At 35.0% G+C, this 16,170-nt stretch overlaps 1 protein-coding gene across 1 annotated transcript; it reads left to right on the top strand.

Moving 5' to 3' along the window:
- The first annotated feature begins 10,314 nt into the window (after positions 1-10,314).
- LOC111778735 (uncharacterized) lies at positions 10,315-10,959 on the top strand. Its single transcript, XM_023658708.2, has one exon. It carries the CDS (start codon positions 10,315-10,317, stop codon positions 10,957-10,959), a length of 645 nt encoding a protein of 214 aa, XP_023514476.2.
- Positions 10,960-16,170: the final 5,211 nt, after the last annotated feature.

Genomic DNA, 16,170 nt, shown 5'->3' with positions numbered 1-16,170 from the left:
TAACATAAAGGTTTACACCAAGATTCATCATGTTTGGAAGAGTTTAAGAACCTAAACCCAGAAAATGTGATAAAAAGACCAAAATACCTCTAATAAGGACCTTCAAAAGTTTTCAAGACCATAAGAATTTCTCGTCAAAAGTTTTCAAGACCATAAGAATTTCTCGAAGCAAGACCATAAGAATTTCTCGAAGTTATAAGAGACTTAAGAATTTCTCGAAGTTATAAGAGACTTAACTATGATCTTGAGAAGGACTATACCAGATCACAAAGGTTATAGAACATATTAAGGGGATAAGTTAAGAATTATGGGAAAAGACAAAGTTACACCCAATGACTCCTAATCAAGATTCAAGATTCTTCTATAATCTTTAAGAGATACGTTATAACCTTATGATACTATGCATGTTATTATGAAATGTTCAAGATGTATAAAAATGGACTAGAATGCTCCTATCTAACTTCAAGAATTATGCACTCGATTGAATTCTTTTAAGACCTTGAAGGTTATTAAGTACCATGACAGAGGTGTTATAAGTTTATGTTATGCTTGGGGTTCATTCTTGATTTTTAAGCAATTAGAAGGCTACCCTTACTCAAGAAGAACTCAAAGGTTAGTACTTGCTTCTAAGCAATCAGGTTGCTATTTCATGACAAGCTCTAGGTTTGTAAGGACCGGGTGAATCTATGACTCTAAAAAGACGGGAAACTTTTTTGTGAAGTAAAACAAATATAATTTTTCACGAAGCTTTAACATTACACATGTTTTAGCTCTCGATTCCTTCATCAAAGTTACTCAACATGATCCTCTAAAGCTAAAGGAATTCTCAATTTGAAAGAAAATGGACAGTAGATAGGAATTCGACACTTACCCTCAAATTCTACACGATATAGTCTGTCAAGGTCTAGTATTTGAAATGTTGTGGAATTTTATTAGCTAAGTTCCTTTATTTCTTGAAATAGGATTGAGGTATCCCTGTGTTGGGATCCATACAATCCCTTCAAAGTTATTGTATCACATACACATAAATGAAGAGAAATTACCGTTTAAATTATTATAGAATATCTCTTGCCATAAAAATTGTTCAATTGTAATTTCGTTAAATACGAGTTCAACTTAATAGGGCCTCTGAATATTGAATTCTCGAGTCAATTATTGCATCGTAGGCCGGGCTTTTGGATTTGGAATGACAGATGCAAAGGCCAATGTTAATGTGAGAAGTATACTTTGTGCCAATCCAATTTGGAGTAAAGGATATTTGAGTTGTGAGTCTAACAAATCATTGATGAGTATACGTGGAGTAGACTTAAACCACAAGTAAGTTAGTTCTACAGGATGCTTTCCCATTATTACTTCTAATGCCACAACTCTAAAGGTGTAGACGTCACATTTTTCTGTTATGACCATGGTGTATGCTAATTCTGAATTAGAAAAGAACAAGAATTAAAAGTAATGATTTTAAGAAATAAAATAACAATTCATTGATCATTACTCTAATATGGGCTCACCGGGAGATATATATCCACAAATGCTACCAATAGTGGTATGATAGGATGATTCAAGATGAAGTAATCTCAAGTAATCTCGAGATACCAAAATCAGATAGAAAAGCTTGATCTCCCACTTTAAAATTGTACCAACCCAAATATTTAACCAATAAAACAGATGCTAAGGTGAAAGATAATTGATGCCACCAAATAAAAAAAATTCTAGATGTTCAGAAATTCTAACGATTTATTTATCTATTGAAATTAATGATTTCTTAAACCATTTTCAAGAAATAAATAAAAATAAATAATCTAATGACATCTCACTAAATTGGTAAGGAAAATAGACTTTCTTTAACCATTTTAAAATAATATGTTTTTATTCATTTTGAAATAATACTTAATCTATTCTTAAAATGATTTGGTCTTTTTTTAATTAGATATTAAAAGTGAGAGAACGTGTTCGACAAGATATGAGTATTTCAGTATTCACCAATATTATTGGTTTGAACATGTTTGTATCGAATAAGATAATTTGTTAGCTTTTTTTTTATTATTTATTTTTAAAATAATTATTTTTTTATGTTTAAAATTCAAACATTGTCCTTGAAGAAAAAAAAAAAATTCATTTATGACATAAATTGAGACATATATCAGACTAAAATGTATATGTTTTTCTATAATATCAAGTGTCGGTAAAATAAGGTTTAATAAATAGCAAAGAAAAATGTAAAAAGAATATAAGATGAATAATAACTTAAAATTATTCATCTTACAATAAGGATGTAAGATGAAAACATTAAAATTATTTAGAGAGATTGATTTTAAACACCACAAATATCATTTTAACCGTTTCGAAATAACACTTAACCCATTCTTTAATTAATTTGGTCTTTTTCTAACGAGACTTACCGAATGTAAAAGTGAGAGAATATGTTGGACAAGATATAGAGATTCAACGTCCATGAATATTATTGGTTTTAACATATTTGTATTGGATGTGTAGTACTTCTTTATACATGATCCATACATGCGAACATGGACCCACCAGACGAGTTTGCACACTCCCTGAACTTGTTGGTCAGGCTAGCACTTGCTTGCGGGCTGTTGCCAGACACCCCGAGGGAATAGTGGACGTCGTATAATTATAGCGAACATAAACATTATAATCTTTCTCATAATGTACGCGTTAGTACTCATCATGATGGGGAAGTATCTTGATACACGTGAACACATAATTATGCATAAGGTCCCCATACTTTCCATCAAGGCATAATAAATGATGTAAGGCAAATCTCCATTCTTTCATGACATGTTAAATTCGATAATTATACCTTCATAATTCTTATAAATTATTTCATACATAGCATAGCCTTCATGACATGACATAGAGAGGCTTGCACCGTAGATTTCCTTATTTCAAAACATATCATGACATATCATAGTATGATGTCATAGCATATTTTAGCATATTATTGCTACATACCATAGCATTTCATTTATACCATAACATAATTTGGTGTATCATATAGCATAACATAACATAACTGGCATATAAAAGCATATCTGTAACGACCCACTTTTTTAGGGACTCGAGTTATGAACTGTTACTCACTGACGTAGAAATAAGAAAAAAAATGTGTGAAATTTATAACATTTAAAAACGTGCATGCACTTTGAAATTTGATTAAAATAATAATGAAAACTTTTACTTTTATAAAAAAACAAGAAAAGACCACTAAATGCACCCCTACAAGATCGACCATTTAAAATACATGAAATATAGTATTTAAATGTAAGTATAAAGGAACTCTAGACTGAAATGTGATGGTACTTTCTATAGCCAACAACCCACGTGTGCCTCCACGTCGACTGCTACGTCAAACTCCACCTGAAAAGAAAGTTGAAGGAGTAGAAATGAGTATATAAAATATACTTAGTAAGTAGCTTGCTGGTAGTTTATATTTTGTTATTAAGTCTTGCTAGTTGTTCATACATTCAATATTTTATTCTCTTTTGGGGATTCCTTCTCCCGTATAGTCTCTTCTTAGGCTAAATCCTAGGTTTTCTGATTCTACTTTCTTAGTTCTTGGTTGTACCTCCGGTCCTTGAAATATTTGAAGTTCTCTAGATCTCCTAGTTAGTCGCTTTTGTTAGTCTCTCATCATCATCATCGAAAACGAGAATGAGAACAAGAAGATAAAGAGAAATTGCCATGAGTATTGATTTAGTGGAAATGCCATTTTAAACGAGTTTAACCCAATCATACGAAGAGACAGAAACTGCTAATCTCAAAAACATATCCTTAGCATTATTATTTTTTTTATTGGTTTTGATTTTTGTATTATATAAATTAGACGTGAGGTTTGGGTCGAATTTTCTTTCAAATATTTAATGACTTGAAAGTAGATTTATAGTTGAATTGTTGTTTTTCAATTAAATAGCCCGATGTGGCTTGAAGAGAGAATGCTTGTAAGACAAGATAGAAAATTAGGAAATATTTACTATTAATATGAAATATTAGATTAGGAAAAAAAAAATCTTTAATTTTGAGTTAAATAAAAATCGGAGCTTTCTTGATGAACTGTAGTCTTAAGGTTAAATATTGATCTATTCATAAATAAGATTTGAATATTAAAGTTTGCAATTTAAGAGAAATGAATAGACTACTTTTCTAATAAATTGTTCTAAAAAAATTGAAAATAAATGTGTTTTACTAAGTCTGACTTGTGTAAGTTTGGATATTCATTGTCTTCCAATGTAATGTCTCTATCTTTGGGAGCAAACCTTCAGGTCATGACTTAGTAAAACACATTTATTTTTTTATTTTTTTGGACCCATTTTGTTAGAGAGATCCGGACCATTCTCTTGCATTATTGCATATATCAATGCTTAGTTATCTGTCTCTCTTAAACTACACAATTAATTTTAATTATATTCAAATTGCAATGGTGAATAGCTCGAATCTCCCACTTTAAAATTGTCTAAACATAAATATTTTACCAATAAACCAGACATGAAGGTAAATAAAAATGGATGCAACCAACTTAAAAAAATTCTAGGATTGTCCAAAAATTGTAGCAGCTTATTTATTCATTGAAATTATTGATTTGTTAAAACAATTTTCAATAAAAAAATATAAATAATCTAATGACGCCCTTAAATTTTTACTAAATAGGATAAAAATATGTAAAAGAAAATAGACTTTCTTTAACCATCTCAAAAAATATTTTATTCATTTTAAAATAACACTTAATCTATTCTTAAAATGATTTGGTCTTTTATAGAGATATAAAAATGAGAGAATATGTTCTTACTAAATAGGATAAGATATGAATATTCGAGCATTCACCAATTTTATTGGTTTGAACATGTTCTTATCCAATTAGATAATTTGTTAATTTGTTTCTATTTCTTTTTAAAATAATTATTTTTTTATGTTTGAAAAATTCTAATGAAAAAACATTCTATATAATTTTATTCAATATAATTTTATTTAAAACAAGGAAGGATAATCGAACCTAATAAAATAACCATTTTTGAAACTTTAAGTTAGATGGATCCAATTGAATTGGACTAGTTGGTTTAAGTGAACTGAACAAGCCAGTCTTACTGAAGTAGTTTGATGATCAGCAACACCTAAAGCATATCTCGTGTTCAATGTGTGCTTCTCCTAGTGGTTCATTATACGATTTCTAAAGGCGATTATGCAATTCACCATTGGTTCTCCTTCTCTCTCCATCACGACATTTCTTCTCCTCCTTTGGGTGTGGGTTTTAGACTATATCGCAAGGAACACATGAAGCCCTAGATGTATGTTCAGACTACGTCGCTTGGGACGGATGAAACTTTGAGCGCTTGATATTTCCTTTTCAATTAAACAGTGGGATGTGGATTGAAGAGAGAATGTGCATAAGATAGGATAGAAAATTAGGAAATATCTATTATTTATATGAAATCTTAGATTATGGAAAAAATCATTTAATTGTATTATGATATCAAAGGCAACCCTTCCAAATCTATATTTAACTTCTTTCTTTAATAACAACTCTAATTTTTTTTTTTTTTTTACTTAGACGGTTTATGTATACTATTACATGCAGTTTTAAGGTGGAAAATTGATCTATCCATACATGGAATTCGAATATTAATTTTTGTAATTTTTAAAAAAAAATAGGTAGATTTTTATGCATAGTTATGATTTTTTCTGAAAAAATAGGTCGAAGAACATAGAAAATAAATGTGTTTTATTATGTCACGATGGAAAAGTTAGGATATAAATATAGACATTATCATTCATGTCGTGTCATTCAAATTCTTTTATTTTAGATGTCCTTATATTTTTATTTTAGATGTTTTTGTGTTGGGATCCAAACAATAGCTTTAAAATTACTACAACACGTAATGAACACAAGAATATGCATAGTCTAAATTAATAATTTCTAAATCTTAGGTACGTGATATATTTCTTGCCTTAAAAGTTGTTCAATTGTAATCTCGTTAAATACGATTTCAACCTGATAGGGCCTTTGAATGTTGAATTCTCGAGTCAAATGTTGCATTGTAGGTCGGTCTTTTGGATTTGGGTGGAGACATGCAAAAACCGATGTTAATGTGAGAAGTATACTTTGTGCCACTCCAATTTGGAGTAAAGGAGATTTAGTTGTGAGTCTAAAAAATAATTGATGAATATATGTGGAGAAGATTTTGACCACAAGTATGTTAATAATTCTCCATGATGCTTTCCTATTATTACTTCCAATGCCACCACTCCAAAGCTGTAGACATCACATTTTTCTGTTATGACCACGGTGTATGCTAATTCTGGATTATTAATCATTACTATAATATGTTCTCACCGGGAGCTATATATCCACAAGTTCTGCCAACAGTGGTATGATAAGATGATTTAAGATCAAGTAATCTTGAGATACCAAAATCAAATAGAAAATCTTCTAGATTTGAGTCCAAAAGTATATTACTAGTTGTAGCGTCTCGATGAATGATTGGAGTAATGCAATCATGATCTATGTATGACATAGCATGTGAAACTTAGGGAGACAATATCCATGAAGTTTAATAATATTCTTGTGCCTTTTCACTTTCAACATATCGACTTCATTTTAGAAACTTTTGAAAAGAGTTGTCTCTTGTGCTTCACGGGTGTGGAGTTTCTTTAGAGCTACGACCTTACCGTTTGGAGGCCTTGCTCTATAAACACTTCCATACCCACTAGTGCCAATGCAATATTTAATATCCAAGTCTTGTGTTGCTTCTATAATTTCTTCATAGGCAATCTTGCCATCATAATTCCATAGGCAAAACACATTTCCATGCTTATTTAACTTTATCTCATGTGTGACCCTCTTCTTTGATCGAGAACAAACAAGAATGAAGCAAGAAAAACAGAGAACGAACAAGAAAATTGAGGGAAGCATAACCATCATCATTTTGAAAATTCCATGATTCGGTGAATCACAGGGGTGAAGTGGGGGAATACTACCCCAAAGCTTTTGATTGCCCAAAACAACACTTACATCAAAACGATGTAGAATTTGGTTAGAAACATTGCCTTTCAGCTTGTTGTACGATAAATTGATATTTCTAAATAAAAGGAAGGAATCTGAAATGGAATCTAAAATTTTGCCAATGAGATTATTGTAGTTAAAGTCGATGCTTTTAGGTCTAATATGATCACGTGACAAAGGGGGAAATTCACCATCAATATTTTATGACTAAAGTCGATCATCAATGTATACCCATTCCCAATGATAGTCAATAGAATGATTACTGAGGAATAGATCCACAAAAGTCCTAGAAATTGGCCCATTAAGCATGTTGTTACTAAAATTCAAATGAACCAATTTCTTTAAATGTCCTATTTGCAGTGGAGATCCATTGGATCTATTTGAGGATAGGTCTCTGATAGATAAATTTGTAAGATAGACAATTGAGAAAGAGATTGGGCCACTGAATGCATTGGGCTGTATTTGAAGAGTTTCCAAGTTTTTTAAATTTTGGATTTTTAGAGAAATTTACATTCAAACTGGAGTTTCAAGGAGTTTCAAGAAAACATGATTTTCGGTAAGAATTCATGTTTTTTTTTTTAATTCGAACTCGAATATTAAGGTTTGTGATTATCAGAGAAATATAAGAAAATTATTTTGAAGGAGTAGAATATGAGATTTACAATGTTTATGAAGAAAATTTGTTGAATCAAATTACACATTGAAAGATAAAAAAATCGAAAGAAAATAGATTGAAAACGCGAAAGACGCTAACATCTGGAAAAATGGAAACACACAAGAGAGAGGGAAGAGACGTTGCCACGCGTCAGCCAGCGTACGGAGGAGACGACAGAACCGGCGATCGACACGTGGCAGTCATTGACTAGTGAGACGCGTCCTCACCCGACAGCGGACATGCATCAGGCACGCGAATCCGTCCGACCCAACCCTTAACCGTACGCGACCGGAACTGACGAACCACTCTGCCCGTGAACCACTCTGACCTGGCGCCTCTGACCCGCGACTACTCGAGAAGCCGCGCATGTCCACGCGCGCATAGAAGCTATGAGTAGGAATACCCCAAAGTGCGCGAGTCACTGTTTTTCCTTCCATTCGATCTCCGTTTGCACATTTTTCATCCCGATTTCGATACTTACCCTATTATTATGTGAATTAGGACATGTCAAGAAAATTCAATGAAATTTCAAAATTTTTTGAATCCTTTCTGTCATGAAAACTCGAGCTTGGTTAGACACGTGTCAACCAAGTAATTAGCCATTTGGATTCCCACGAGCAGTACTTGTAGGAACCGCTTGGGATAAGCATGTATGCTATCATACCCATAAACTTAGCTAACCAAACCTAGGATATGAGTAAGGAAACCGCGAAAATGAAATAAATAAGGAAATCTATGGCTTCTAGATATGAATAATTATGTAATCTGTTTAGATTGAGATTCTGATAATGTATGCATGCATGAGGATCTTAGAGATGTATTTAGACCCGCGAAATGATTACAAGCGGATTCAAAATCAAGAATTCCAAACCACGACAGGTTTGGGAGATCCTGCACGAGAATCTTAGAGATGAATGAATCCAGGTCTAAGCCACCAAGAGTCCGTCCTAGAAAGATTAGTAAGACACCACGGTAACTTTAGATAGCCCAATAGAGTTGAGCAGAGCAGTGTGGATAGCGTCACCAGATTGCCACGGTAACTTCTCTCTCTGCTTCGATATCGAACTGTCGAGACAAAGCTCTGGTACTAAGATTGTTAAGCCAGGTAGATCCAGACAGGGAAGTGTGACAGGTGCCCCGACCTAATGGTGATAGCTAAAGAGGTCTTCTGAACAGGACTCTTGGGCCGTAGAAACCCGTCCCTGAGCAAGGGACGTGGAACCACGTAGGATGACTTAGTAGCTGACCGGCAGTCAAGGGATCGCAACCCTCGATTTTAGTGGATGTATGGTCTCGTGTGAGGGTTGTCAACTAACCTCCATGGATGATGTTTAGAGAGAGTTACGTATTCAGATCCAACCATACGATCCCCTCAGATTTACGTGTGAGGTTGCGCCTCACCTCAGGACACTAATCATTCCACTGCATGAGATGGGCAAGCCTCCTAAGATACAGAAAAGAGGGTTGCTGCTTAGATCACTCTTCTTAGAAACCCGAGATGAGACCGTGGATACCTACCAAGATAAGGATACGAGAAGAGCCTACAAGTAGGCTGCTTACTGAGTATTTTTATACTCATTCCTTTCTACTCTTTTTTTTTTTTTTTTTTTTTTCAGGTGAGTGATGCCATGGTTCGAGGCGGGAATGAGTGCTGAATCTTAATGTCACAGAGGAGTGTCCTGGGGCGTCTAGGAGTCTATGCATATTCTTGTCTAGATCTATCATACATTCTTTTGTAAACCATTTACATACTTTTCATGAAACTCAGGATTAGGTACTTTAAGAAGCTTCACTAGCGCTAGCACCGATTCCTGTGGTGCCTGCTCAGTCAACAAGACTAGTTCACGGGATGAGTTTCGGACATTCATGACAACCACCATGGAAACTCAGGCAGAGATGGCTCAATTAATACAAACATTGGTGGCAAATCAGGACGCAGTGCAAGGGACGAGAGATCCGGGTATGACTATGGAGTCCCGCTATTTGAAGGACTTTCAAAGGTATAAACCGCCCATTTTTTATGGGGGTAAGATGGACCCAGTTGCAACTGAGACCTAGTTGGAGGCTGTAGAGACAGCCTTTATTTACATGAAATGTCCACGAGAATATCAAGTCCACGGTGGGACTTACATGTTGAAGGGTGAAGCCCATTTTTGGTGGAAAGGTGCACAAAGGATTATTACACCAGAGGGAGGTTATATTTCCTGGAATCAGTTCAAGAAAGCATACCTGTATAAATATTATCCAGTAGTCGCCCGACTAAGTGTCAGACAGCATTCGTAGAACTGAAATAGACGGACAGAACCGTTGAGGAATACAATCTTGAGTTTAATAAACTAGTAAGGTTCTACCTTGAGTATGTCAATAATGAGAAGATGAAAATTGATCGTTTTGTTGCTGGTCTCCAGATAGAAATTCAGGGTTCAGTTATGGCACAAGCATCATCAAATTATGTTGTAGCCCTGAGAGGGGCAACACTGATGGATATGCCACGACAGATGGCAAAGTAGAATATGCCAATATTGACCACTCAGAATTCCTCTAGCCAACAAAAAAGGTCTAACGGGAATTTCTCCAGACCTGACAGACAATCCCTAAGACGATTTGAGGTTCGAGGTAGAGCCCCAGAGTAGAACAGACTTGAATGCCTAATTGTAGGAGATATCACGAGGGAGAGTGTTTTGCTGGAACAGGAGGTTGTTTTGGTTGTGGCAAGTCAGGCCATCACATAACAGACTGTCCTTATAAGAGAAACTATGAGGCAAACAGACCAATGGGACAGAATTTGAGAGGCCATGGAGCCCCACAGCAGGCCCGAGCTGTGGCCCACGCTACCACGGCTAGGAAAGCAGAAGAGACTGACATAGTGGTGGCAGGTACACTACTTATCTTTGGTCACCTAGCATTTACATTATTTGATTCTGGTGCTACCCACCCTTTTATTTCTAAGGGGTTTGTGAAATCTCTAGACTTAGAATTAGAACCCCTAGAATTCTCTGTTACTATGTCTACACCTGCAAATAAGTATCTGACTGCTACCCATAGCGTTAGAGGTGGTAGTGTGACAGTTGCACGGCAAAAACTTGTAGCATCCCTGATTGTTTTGTGTATGCAACACTTTGGTGTGATATTAGGGATTGATTGGTTGGGCGAGAATCGTGCCCTCATCGATTGCGAAGCGAGAAAGATAATCTTTAGGCCCTTGATAGGAGAGAGCTTTGAATTCAAAGGGGATATATCCAGAAGTACCCCTAGGGTCATCAATTCGTTGAAGGCTAGAAAATTGTAGTATTAGGAGCCTGGGCAATTTTGGCTAGTGTAACGAAAGTTAGCAAGTCTAGTTTGACAGTATCCTCTGTACCTGTGGTTTGAGAATTTGAGGATGTTTTTCCAGAAGAGCTTCCGGGGCTGCCACCAAATCGAGAGGTAGACTTTGTTATTGACCTCAAAATAGGAACAACACTGATATCCAAAGCACTACTTAGACCCGCGAAACGATTACCAGCGGGTTCAGAACCTAGAATTCCAAACCACGACATGTTTGTGAGATCCTGCACGAGAATCTTAGAGATGAATGAATCCAGGTCTAAAACACCAAGAGCCTGCCCTTGAAAGACTAGTAAGACACCATGGTAACTTCAGGTAGCCCGCTAGAGTTGAGCAATGTGGATAGTGTCACCAGAACCTCCACTTCCCTCTTTGCTCCGATACCGTACCGTCGAGATAGAGCTTCAGTACTAAGATCGTTGAGCCAGGCAGATCCAGACAGGTAAGTGTGACAAGTTCCCCGACCTAGTGGTGATAGCTAAGAAGGTCTTCTGAACAGGACTCCTGAGCCGTAGAAACCCGTCCCTGAGCGGGGGACGTACGTAGGATGACTTAGTAGCTGACCGGCACTCAAGGGATCGCAACCCTCGATTTTAGTGGATGTATGGTCCCGTGTGAGGGTTGTCAGCTAACCTCCATGGATGATGTTCAGAGAGAGTTACGTATTTAGATCCAACCATAGGATCCCCTTAGATTTACTTGTGAGGTCGTGCCTCACCACAGTACACTAATCATTCCACTGCATGAGATGGGCAAGCCTCCTAAGATGCAGAAAAGAGGGTTGTAGCTTAGATCGCTCTCCTTAGAAACCTGAGATGAGACCGTGGAAACCTACCCGGATAAGGATGCGAGAAGAGCCTACAAGTAGGCTACTTACTGAGTATTTTTATACTCAATCCTTTTTACTCTTTTTTTCAGGTGAGTGATGTCATGCATCGAGGCCGGAATGCGTGCTGAATCTTAATGACATAGAGGAGTGTCCCAAGGCACCTAGGTGTCTATGCATATTCTTGTTTAGATCTATCATACATTGTTTTGTAAACCATTTACCTACTTTTCATGAAAACTCATATGCTACTTAGAACACTTTGTTTTGATTTTAAACTTTCTACATAATTGCTATTTTTTTTTTTTTTTTGTAATTCTTTTTGTCTATCTGGTTTTAAATGATTTCATTGCATAGTCGATTGGTCTAGCCCTTGATTTCGACATTCAAATTTTGGGCTGTGATAGAATGAAAGTGTATTGCACGATGGTCAAGTTTGATAGAACATAGATGAACTATCACGACTCGATTTTTGAGCTATTTTAATCACGTATCATGACTTGGATAGACAGGGAGTAGTTATAAAAAATACCGTAAAATTTTTTACTTTTAAAACTAGGGAGACTAAAGGAATTAAAACAAAACAATAAACCTACCAAAGTAATATATATATATATATATACATTATGTAAAATAAGTGTTTTTGGTTCAAAATACAAAAAGATCGGAAGAAAATATATAAAAACTGAGACGTCTGGTCTTATTTTCTCCAAAGGCCTAAGCCCTTCAAATTCCTGATCCTGAGAAAGACATTTTTATACCCTAAGAGGGAATTTGAAGGGCTTAGGCCTTTCGAGAAGGATTAGGAATGAAAACATAAGCAAAAATGATTAAAATGTCGTTTTTACAATTTCTAAGAAACTTTTGGGATTTTTAATTCCATATCTAGGGTAAATTTCAAGATAAAAAAAATGACGAAGAATGTTTAGAAAAATTATGGATTTTTCAAGAATAATAATAATAAAAATATTCACAAAGTGGGAAATTATCAAAATACCCCTGAAATTATGGATAATTACAAAAGTGCCATTCTGCTTAAAAAACAAATCCCTATAGTGACCATCCGCACAAAATCTGTCGAATCTCAAATCTTATCCATTGGATCTCCTCAAAAATTGGACGGATATAGCGGCTAGAAATCAAAACCAAAGTCGTAACATGCATCACATCCAACGGCTAGAAATCAAAACCAAAGTCGGTAAGGCTCTGATCCGAGAAGATATTTCCAACGGATTATCCAGAAAATTTAATCTCCAAATCACCGCTATAGTGGAGGTGTCAAAGTCAGTGGAAGCTTGCCCTATAAATTCTGAATTTGAGGCAATAGTTTGGAACAAGAATTGAGCAAGGTCGAGCTCCCAATCGTAGGCAATAAGCGTTTAGATTTTGTGTCTCCTACTCTCAAATTTCTTCCAAATTCAAGAGAAATTCTCCACCATTTACCTTCAAACTTGTTCCTATAGTTTCTAAAGAAGATTACCCACAAATTCTGTGAAGAAATCAAGGGCCGAAAGTGCCTAGAAACTATTCCCAAAATCCAATCTGCCATTAAAAAGCTTCAAGAAAACTCGAAAATCCAATTCGAGAATACCTGATAATTCATTGAACAAGAATGATCTCAATCAATTTCTACAGCTCCAAGGAATGTTTCCATAGAAGACTACAAAGAGAAATAACCTCAGGAACGTGCCCAATTGAAGGAAACGAGTTTCGGACTCAAATTGGGGGTAAGTGTCGAATCCCTATCTACGGTGTCTTTTCCTTCAAATTAAGGATTCTTTTAACTTTAGAGGAGGAATTTGAGTAACTTTAATGAAGAAATCAAGAAATAAAACCTCGTAGAACAAGCTACCCAAGAGAATGAAAATCTAGTGTTTCAGGTGAGTTGCAGACCGAGAACGATTTTTGGAAATTAATGTTTCACACTCAAAGACATTCCTCCAACTCAATTTCTTTAGCTTGAGAAAAGGATATGGAAGAGGTTTCATGAAGAAATCGAGCCTTGAAAACCCCTAAAATCGACTACCTAATCAAGAATCCCATGTTTTAGCTTTGGCGAGAAAACTGATTTTGGATGAACTTTGATGGTGAATATCTTAAGCTACAATCCACGAGAAGGTATGAAACCAATCATTAGCTCTTCCTTATAACACTATCTGTAAGTTTCATGAAGAAATCGAGGGGAAAACATGGTAAATGTGGTTGTAGAGGATGAGTTTTAGGCAGCAGCAATATACGTTTCGTCGTCTTCTCCCTTTCTAGAGGAAGAAGACGATGACGTGGCTAGTTCAAGTGAACCGGCCATGTCAACCTAAATTTTGATATTCTCTCATTTTTTCTCAATTTTAACCCCGACTGGTTCTCATGAAAAATCTTATAGTTCTAGAAACTAGATACAATAAGAAGTCTGTGGAAGAAATTTTTTTTGTAATTCGGATATCGGAAGCTCAGGAACGAAGATCTAGAACGTCGACAATGAGGTATGTACCTTGAAATTTTTGTTAAGAAATACCGGTAGAAATCGCATTTTTTTTTAATTAGATTTTGATTTTTAAATATGTTTTTTTTTGGGAGTTATTTCACCCAAGATTCATGAAGAATGTAGAGTTGAGTGGATGGCAGGTGAATGTCAAGAATATGGGATGTTTTTAGTGTTTGAAGATATTTAGAGGAATTTATTTCAATCTATAGTTGAAAGAAAAAGTTGTAAGAAAAATATATATGGGTAGATGGATTAAAATCTACAAGTTTGGTGAAGAAACCAGGTTAATTCGTGTAACGAGCCTAGATTTTTACTAACCTAAAATTGTTGCTACTATCTTTGTAACATAACTTCTTATGCAGAAATAATCCTTGAAAAAACCATCTTCATACAACAATGTCATGGACTTACATGTTTATAAAAGATCTTTAAAGCAGCACAAACAAAATAAAACAAACAAATATTAAGAGTAATAACGCCCTATACTAACCTAAGGTCTAAGAATTTAAATACGGTTATCTTATGCATGTGTCATGGTTTTTACTTAGTGTGTTGTCGTCAGTCTTGTAGGAGTGTCTTGTCTTTACTCGAAAAATAGAAGTAATACACGACTTGAGTATTTTAAGAATTACTCGATAAGTGACCCTACTATTGGGGTCAGAGAAATGCACACACATTCAACTCATGATTAGGGACCTATCATTTAAAACCATCATAGAGATGATCTCCAGTCCGAACAAATTGAATGTGTAGTACTTCCCTACACATGGCCCATAGAAACTAGACATGAATGAAAGGAAACTGTATTTTGACATATGTGTAGTAGTTCGAACAATGTGTATTTTGACATGAATGAAAGGAAGAACAAACTGTTTTTTATTATATACTGTGATTAAAAGTCATAGGGATCTCATATATTTATGTGTTTCATGTGCAACGAGATACTTCCAGAAACTAGACTCAAAGATAGATCTAGCAAAGAAAATTTGAAGTCATTTGGATGTCGAAAGCTTGAGAATCGAGGATCCAAATGTCAACGATGAGGTAAGTAGCCATCTTGATTTTTTTTTCTTAAGAAATACCGGTAGGAATTGCTTGGAATTCAACATCAACCTTACAAAGGAGTATGATTTAAAGGAATATAGAAGAAATGACCCAAGGACCATGAATTAGGCCCTAAACCAAACGTTTTGCTTATGAATCAAGTAACATTAAAATAATCTACTAGATGAACGTCATTGCCCATGAAATTTTAATACTAGGCATAATATAACATGTTAAGCTTATATATGAAATTTGGTGGTCATTGGATAAGGATAAATATCTAAACTAAGTAACAATGCAAAATAACCATGATGACTCTCGGTAAACTATCTCCAGTTCATGACTCAAATGATCTCCAGATATGATAAAACTTTATAAGAGATCTTATTTCATAGTCTTTAAAGATCATGTAAAGCTTTAAAGTCATTGGAGCACGTTTAGACACTAAACAAAAGAATTAAAAGTTTAAATGACTAAAATGCCCTTACACAGATCTTTAACCTATTCCAAGACTCAAATGTCCTCCAAATAATTTAAGGATTTAAGGAAGGTCTAACCAAGGTTTCATCATATTTAGAAGAGTTTGAACCTAAACTAGGAAAATGTGGTAAAGGACCAAAATACCTCTAATAGACCTTAAGAAGTATTCAAGAACATAAGGATTTCTCAATGTTATAACAGATTTAATTATGATCTTAAGGACTATATCAGTTTACAAAAGTTATATAACATGTTACTGTTATAAGTCAAGAATTATGGGAAAGGATAAAGTTACTCCTAATAACCCTTAACCAAGATTCAGGATCTTTCTAGAATTTTTA

This window comes from Cucurbita pepo, chromosome 10, assembly GCF_057944985.1.
Source record: "Cucurbita pepo subsp. pepo isolate OVF chromosome 10, ASM5794498v1, whole genome shotgun sequence".
NCBI classification, from domain to species: Eukaryota; Viridiplantae; Streptophyta; class Magnoliopsida; order Cucurbitales; family Cucurbitaceae; genus Cucurbita; species Cucurbita pepo.
The sequence above is the reverse complement of the archived record's forward strand: the minus strand, read 5'-3'. Positions and strand labels throughout refer to the sequence as shown.

Coding starts and splice junctions, on each gene's coding strand:
- LOC111778735 (XM_023658708.2), top strand. CDS start 10,315: ATGCCTAATTGTAGGAGATATCACGAGGGAGAGTGTTTTGCTGGAACA.